Here is an 8,475-nt window from a genome sequence, read left to right as displayed (position 1 = left end):
CTATTTTATAGAACTTCAGTTGTTTTTCAGATCTGATTTTTTAAAATGGGTCGCAGCATATGAAATTGAATGTATTCATATCTGGGAAAACACATTTTTCGGAAATTCCTAAACATAAATATAATTTTCATACCTGTGAAAATGTGTGTTTTTGAAATTACAAAAGCCCCTATCTATGTTTAATCTTAATGTTTATACCTGTTTTCTTAGATTTTTTAAAATATGTAAGTCCAAACTTTATCACCAATATCTTTATGTCCACAATTTGCTGCTAAGGTTTTTTTGTTTGGTTGTTTTCTCATTGCTCTCTGTCAAAGCTACTTGTACACATTACACATATTTTTCTGTTTTATTTTCATAAACTATACACTCTCTGTAAGACCAGATAGAGATGTCTTTCAATGTTATTTAAGAGGTAATGAGGTCAAATAAATCAAAGCAATCGATATATAATAAAGTTATTTTGGCAAAGTCACAGACATTTCTAGAATCAGCTTTATTTTTGCAATGAATCTCTGAGGAGATGTCGCCTACTCAGGGTGCCTTGTGTATCTAAGACAGAAACGTAGGTCCCCCCCCCACACACATTCTCTATCCTTTTACCTGGTGTTCTTTTTTTTCTCTAGCAATTTATCTTTATCTGACACACTATTTTACTTGTTAATAGATTCTAGGCTTGTGTTTGCAAACTTGGTCTGATTTGTTCACAGATATTTCTCCAGCTTTTCTGGCAGTGGCTGGCACACAGTAGCTCTTAATTAAATGTTAAATCAAAATGCCTCCAAAGAATCTAGAAACTGCTTAATGCTCAGGATGTTCAATGACCGGAGTTATCAGCGGTGCAGAAACACATTAATTATAAGACATGTACAAGTGAATAACTTTTTCTGAGATTTTTTTCCCAGCCCTTTCCTCTTTTACCTTTGTAATTAAAGCTCACTGGCCTGAGAGTAGCCTCAGTCTATCAACCTTTGGTCAGAGAAGAGGTTTCAGAGAAAATAACACAATTATCACGCAGCAAAAGGAGTAGGGGTGGTGGGGAACAAAGGGAAAAGTTAAGCGGTAGCCTCAATGGGGCATTCCCGGGCTAGATGTCCAAGTCTGCCCAACGGTAGCAGTTGACCTCGCTCCTCTTGCTGCAGTTGATGGCAGTTGAAGGCCATGTGGCTGGTCTAGCCACAACGGTAGCACTTGACTCGGGCGCAGTGTTTCTGAATGTGGCCATATTCGGCACAAGAGTAGCACTTCTGACCCTCCTGATGGTCACAATCACGGGCCAGATGCCCTGGTCTGCCACAGGTGTAACAGCACTGCTGTCTCTCTCGCTTAGGCTTAACACAGTCTTTGGCGATGTGGCCACTTGTCCCACAGTTGTAACAGATGTCATCGAGAAGGTTACAGTTCTTAGCATGATGACCAGGCTCACTGCAGCAGTAACAGATGACAGGTAGGGTGGCAGAACTGCACTGAGCACCTCGGCCACCACCTCTAGCTCCGCGCCCTCGAGCTCCTCCTCCTTTAGGGCCAGAGTGTCCACACTTGAAGCATTCCTTACTGTTCATGGCTGCAGTGAGATCTTCAGGTGAGCGGTCCCACTGCTGCCCCGGAAGCCCCGACAAAACTCCCCTTATGGAGGTTTAGACAGAAGTGGCTGTTTTTCTCGAGGGGCCTCAGCGATGTCACACAGGGTTTGCGCACGGCCCCATTCTTGTGTCAGAGGCGTTCTAGCAGTCAGCTCCTTCCCGCCTGACTTTCCTCCTGTCCTTGAAGCCCAAAGCCCATCGCAGGGGCGTTTTCCGTTTTTTGTTTGTTTATTTTTGTTTTTGTGTGTTAAATAAACACTTCTTGGGTCGTTAAGTTTGAGTTTGAATCCGTTCTTGTTCAGAAAATGTGCCTTGTAGGATTTCTTATAATTAAGGCTTAGGCCTTCTTTGTGGTCTAGTAGATGACCAGTTTTTATATATGCGCTTTGGACATAGGAAAGATATGTGTGAGATGTATCTAATCCAGTAAATGAAAGAAATTCAACAAATTAGAGTAACCCATTTGGGGGGGGGGTTAAAAAATAAAATACAAACATCCATAAAGATATGAGATACATAAGATAGAAAAAAATCTGTAAAATGCTACAGGGAGATTTACTCACAATTTAGCCTGTTTTATTTCAGGAATCGTAGTTTTCAACATAATCACCACCATTTAAGTTGTAAAACAACATAATTGAAGCACTCAGTATAAAGAATATGTTGTTCTTTGCAAAATAAATTACAAAATCTTAATTTAAATATTGGACAGATTTCCTCTCTGTTTTCTAAATTATTTATTATATAAAGCTCATAAGGATTTCTGGACATGTCCACTTATATAGATATAGAAATATGTATGGAAAACTAGACACTAAAATATCCAACTGTAGCTATTTTGGGGCTATAAGATTGAACAGGACTTTTTTCTCCTCATTTTCCTTCTCTGTATTTTGCAGTTTTTGAAATGACTTTAGGTGGTGTAATTTTAAAAATCCACAATAAATATTTTTCTTTAAGTTACTAGCTAGCTATATGCTTTGCATGTGAATTTTTTTCAGGAAGCCAGTACAACTGTATTTGGTAAAACATAGACGTGAGAATAATGAATGTAGCAATTGCCCTTTATTTTTTTTTAACATCTTTATTGGAGTATAATTGCTTTACAATGGTGTGCTAGTTTCTGCTCCACAACAAAGTGAATGCCCTTTATTTTCAATATGACTTGATTGGAATGTGCAACTGGTTTCATAAATGCAACCACAAAGAAAAATGTTTTCAAAAATTAATAAAAGTTATAGCCAAAGAGGATGAGCAGTTGCCACATATAGAATAGTGGAATGAGTTTTATTCCTAAACAATTAAATGATGCAGCGTAAATGGTTTCAAATGGCAAAAATTCTCTCTGTGTTTTAAACTTTGATATATGTTTATTAAATTAGCTGTATTAACTATCATATTTAGACCCCTGTTTAGATTTATAGTTTTATTAAAGTAATACATGCCCATAGTTTAAAGCATTGATTTTCAAACAGGTTTAATTGAGACATGAAGGAAGAAATGCATTTTACATCACAATAGAGGATATGTGTGTGTGTGTGTGTGTGTGTGTGAGTGTGTGCTATAACTCAAATAAGGTTAAGAAAAAAATAATTACCCTTAATGTCTGTAATGCACTTTTTAAATTTGATATGTATATATATATTTATATATATGTGTGTATATATATATATATATATATATATATTTTTTTTTTTTTTTTTTTTTTTGGCCTCGCTGCACAGGCTGTGGGATCTTAGTTCCCTATCCAGGGATTGAACCCGGGCCCTCCACAGTGACAGCACAGAGTCTTAACCATTGGACTGCCAGAGAATTCCCTGCAATGCACTTTCATGCTTTCTAGTCATGTTGTAAAAAATGCTGGTAGTGACCCATTAAATTAATCTTTCAATTCACTAAATTATTTTTACTCATAGTTTGATTGATTACTATAAATAATGCTTATGCTTATGCTATGACTTCTTGATGTTTCAATTTTAGACATTATCTATGATTTTCCATTTCAGAGAATGAACATTTATCCCTCTTTTACCTACACCATCTTTTGGTACACTTCATGTGCTTGCATTCCACTCACCCTCCCGCCCTTGCACCTTTCTCCTAATATTGATTGGGTCAATAGCCAACATTTACATAATTATAACTATGTAAATGCTACTCATGGCTGAGCCATGTTGAATTTTGTCAAATGCTTTTTTTGCATCTCTTGAGTTTGCCTTGACTTCTTGCATTTGCTAGAATCACCAGTAGATTGTTGAATATAAGTTGTGAAAGTGCACATCCTTGTCTTGTTCCTGATCTTAAGGGGAAAGCTTTCAGTCTCATCATTAAGTATGATGTCAGCTGTGGGCTTTTGGTAGATACCCTTTATCAGGTTGAGGAAGTTCCTTCCTATTCCTAATTTATTAAGCACTTTTTAAAAACATGTAAGTGCATTGGATTTTGTCAAATTCTTCTGTGGCTATTCAGATGATCATGTGGTTTTGCCCTTTATTACTATTGGATTTGGTTTGCTAGTACTTTGTTGAGGATTTTTGCAACTACACTGATAAGGAATATTAATCTGTAGAAGTTTTAAAATTTTTATTCTCGTGATATCTCTGTCTGGTTGTCATTTCAAAGTAATACTGACCTCAAAGGATGATTTTGGAGGGCTTCCCATCTCTGCTATTTTTTGGAATAATTTGTAAAGAATTTATACTATTTCTCCTTTAAATGTTTGCAAGATTTCACTAGTGAAGCTATTTTAGCCTGGGCTTTTCTTGTGGGAAGTTTTAAAATTACTAATTTAGTTTCTTAACTTGTTATAGGTATATTCAGATTTTCTGTTTCTTCTTGAGGCACTTTGGGCACTTTGTGTCTTTCTGAGAATTTGTCTATTTCATCTAGGTTATTTAATTTATTGGCATACAGTTGTTCATAATATTCCCTTATACTTCTTTTATTTCTGTAAAGTCAATACTGATGAACCCTCTTGCATTCCTGATTTTAGAAATTTGATTCTTACCTCTTTTTTTCTTCATCAGTCCAGCTGAATGGTTTTTTTTCAATTTTGCTGATCTTTTCAAAGAACCAACTTTTGGTTTTGTTGACTTTCTCTATTGTTTTTCTATTCTCTATTTCATTTATTTTCACTCTTATTTCCTCAGTTTTATATCCTTGTAATGCTAGCTATTACAGAATTAAGGCCAGTCCCATGCCAGATTTAGTCAATGTACAATTTGGCAAGGCAAAGCTGTATTCAAGGGACTGATAGAGTATTCTTGACTATTTTTCATTCCTGTACCCCAACCTCAATTCAGGGTGTTCACAGGTTTGAGGAGATCCTCTGTATTTGGATTCTTCACAGGAACAAAACCAACATGATATCTCTATATCTATCTATCTATTGAGAGAGATTATCTATCTATCTATGGATGTATGTATATATATCTTTTATATAATATATAAATAAATATTCATTTACTTATTTTAAGGAATTGGTTCACTTGATTATGGAGGCTGGGTAGTCCAAAATCTGCAGGGTGGGCTAGCAGGCTGAAGACCTAGGGAACAGCCAGTGTTGTAGTTCAAGTCCAAAGGCTGTCCACTGGCAGAATTCTCTCTTGCTCAGGGAAGGTTAGTCTTTTGTTCTATTCAGGCCTTCAACTGATGGATGAGGCCCACCCACATTATGGCAAACAATCTGCTTTACTCAAAGTCCACTGATTTAAATGTTAATTTCATCTAAAAACACCCTCACAGAAATATCCAGAATAATATTTGGCCATGTGTCTGGGCACCATGACCCAGCCAAGCTGGCACATAAAATTAACTATCATATTTTCTAAAGAGGGTCATTCTCCTAACAAATGTATTGGGTGGGGAATAAAAGGGAATCAGAGCCTCAGAGTGTTAGTGTGGAGGTAGTAGAGGTCTCCAGATATTTTCTTTACCACTCCTGAGGAAATACAAAGTTCAGACAAATGCATAGGTCCAGGACCCAAAGTATTTATAGCATTCAAGACTTACAAGCTGTGCCTCTTTCTTGAATTTCTCTTCAGATTGGACATAGTAGATTAGGGAAGTTTTGTCAAACGGAAGAGAAGTGGAAAGAGCAAGTAACTGCATCTGCAATTATTATTATGTACTGACATCAATTTTAGAATACTTTAAAAAGTGGAATGTTGTCCATTTGTTAAAATGATAAAGATGATAATTAGGACCATGTCAAAATATTTAAAACAACACTATATCTATTAAAATGTTGATGTTAAAACATTACATATTTAAGCAAAAATTGAAAGAACACAAAGATATGATAATGGACATGAGGTTTCATTTTGGGGTGATGAAAAATTCTAAAATTGTGGTGATGGCCATACAGCTGTGAATACACTAAAATCCATTGCACTGTACACGTTAAGCTGGTGAATTGTATGACATGTGAATTATATCTCAATAGAACTGTTATAACAAAAAAAAGTACACAAAGAAATAAAAGCATTTGTTATAGTGCTGTAGAATCGTGGGCAAAATTCCCTTTTATTATTATTATTATTTGGCCACGCTGTGGCAGCTTGTAGGATCTTAGTTCCCCAACCAGGGACAAAAACCATGCCCCCTGCAGTGGAAGTGCAGAGTCCTAACCACTGGACTGTCAGGGAATTCCCAAAATTCCCTTTTAACTTTTGTGCAATAATAAATGATTCTTTTAATTTAGGAGTGAGGTTCTTTATACTACTATAACTTCAAGCATTTCTATTTTTCTCTTTTTTTTCTTTCTGCATATTGCACATTGTTGTATATAACCTTTCTGTGCATATTAGGCAAAAAAAAATCTTTCATTATGTCTCCAAATAATGTTAATATGACATTCCTAACAATTAGAGAGGATGATGATGTACACATTTTATGGGTCTCAGAATTTATAGAATTGTGGGTTCTTAGTTTTTGGTATTTCCAAACTGGCTTTCTTAGAAAGCAAGAACCAGCCACCAAAGTAAAACATCATAATGAGAAACAAAATGTTATTTTGTATTCTCTCCTCCTCACATCCGAAAAGGAATCTATTTCAGAGCCTGTTGAATAAATGATGCCACTTCTCTTAAAATTAATATGTGAATTTCTCACAGAAGACAGGAACAAGCCTTGCATCTAGCACCAAAGGACACTGAACAGTATTTTTAATGTTCAGACAATACCAGGGTTGTGAAGAGAAAGAAAAAGGTGTTGCATACTCCTTCTTACCCCCAAACTGATTGAACACCCTTTCCCTTTTTGCTCTGTGCATAGGGTCTTTTGGTCCCCTGCCTCTGGGTCTCCTCTGTGGGTTCATCACTAACCAGGCATTGTTTGCCCAACACTAGCTAGTTGGGCTCAGCTTGAGAGCTTCTTTGGAGAAGATTGTGTGGATACAATATCTTTTAAACAGCATTTTTTGCCGTATTTTTTACAATTTGCAACATCAGACACACAAGGGGAGGAGTAAGAGGCCCAATAGGGCTGCAGACCAGGCAAGGCCAAGAATACACGGGTAGGCCACTAAGGATAACAGAGCGAATAAAGGCAGCCAACAGGGAGACTGGCAATGAAATGGTGGGCTAAGAACAGAAGAGGGATTGACGAAGGAAGATGGGCTGAGGGAAGGATGGTGGTGAAGACCGGTGTAACCAAGAGGAAGAAAGGTTGAGGAAGCAGGATGGGCCAAGGACCTGGGCGAGGGGGAACACCGGAGGCTCAGCCTCGGGGAAAGCTGGGGCTGGGTGGAGGGGTGGGGAGAAGAGGGCGGGCTCAGCGCATGCGCCTGAAGCACACTGCGGCGATCCTGGAGAGGCGGCGCTGTCTGGGCATCGGCGCTGTCTGGGCATCGGCGCTGTCTGGGCATCTGAGCTGCGGCTGGAGGTACGGCTGGTCCTCTGCCTGCTGTCCACTGCCACCTTGGCCTGCTCTTGCCACCCTGGCGCCGCGAACTCTGTGCCGCCTCTCCCTTCACCCTGTCTTGGGACGGCCGGCGCTAAGAATTCATGCTATGACCTTCGATGCAGCCAGGAGGTAAAGGAACGACATAGGGGAAGAACATGGAGGGCGGCGGAGGGGACTCGGCCCAGGGGGATCCTTAATTTGTGTGTTCTCCCGGTTCACGAGAGGAAAAAATGGGGGACAGTACGCGCCTCAGACCTACAAAAGGATGTTGAGCATTTACTTCCCATTGTGAAAGTAATACAGACTTCTTTCCATTAATCAGGGTTGAGGCACCTGGGCGTCGGCATTTGCCATAACGTTCCTTGCTTTAAAATTTTTTGGAGTTCTTCATATGCAGTAGAAGGTGTATTTAAAGGTCGGGGTTGTAGGACTAGGAGATTATGAGAGCTTTCTTTGCCTTTGTTCAGGGTGGTGGCTCTTGTTACGGAATCCGAGGGTACTCTAAGCCCCTCCCTGAGGGTCGGGGCGGATTCTATCTAGATCTGGCATCTGCTCTGCAAGCAATGACGTCTTTCCCGTATTCCACTTCCTAGTTTATCACACCTACCCCCATTAGGGAAGGCTGGTAATGGCTCTCCTTGATTGAGCACTGGGGCACAACTATAGCGAGAAACACATCCAGATATCATCAGGCACTTTTATATAAAAAACTGAGGTGGGAGGATAGACGCGGTGCGCACGTGTATTTGAGAGTGTGGGGATGCGCGGCGCGGTAGCGTGCAGGTATGCAGTCGTCCTTTGGTAAACGCGGAGGATTGGTTGCAGGACCCCCGCGGATACCAAAATCCGCGGATGCTCAAGTCTCCTATATAGAACGGCATAGTATAGTCAGTCCTCCGTATCCGCGGAGGGTCCACTGTATTTGAGGTCTGATGTCTGTGGGGGGGTGGGGGGTGGGGGGGCTTCCATTGGGGAGAGCGGGAGGTAC

The 8,475-nt window shown here is 39.4% G+C and overlaps 1 protein-coding gene across 1 annotated transcript; it reads right to left on the bottom strand.

Annotated features, from left to right (window-relative positions):
- Positions 1-1,055: 1,055 nt before the first annotated feature.
- Positions 1,056-1,562, bottom strand: ZCCHC13 (zinc finger CCHC-type containing 13). Its single transcript, XM_036840939.1, is given in 3 exon segments — positions 1,056-1,108; positions 1,111-1,159; positions 1,161-1,562. Coding segments are annotated over 3 exon segments (504 nt in total).
- Between the last annotated feature and the right edge of the window lie 6,913 nt (positions 1,563-8,475).

This window comes from Balaenoptera musculus, chromosome X, assembly GCF_009873245.2.
Source record: "Balaenoptera musculus isolate JJ_BM4_2016_0621 chromosome X, mBalMus1.pri.v3, whole genome shotgun sequence".
NCBI lineage: Eukaryota > Metazoa > Chordata > Mammalia > Artiodactyla > Balaenopteridae > Balaenoptera > Balaenoptera musculus.
This window is presented reverse-complemented; position numbering and strand designations above follow the sequence as displayed.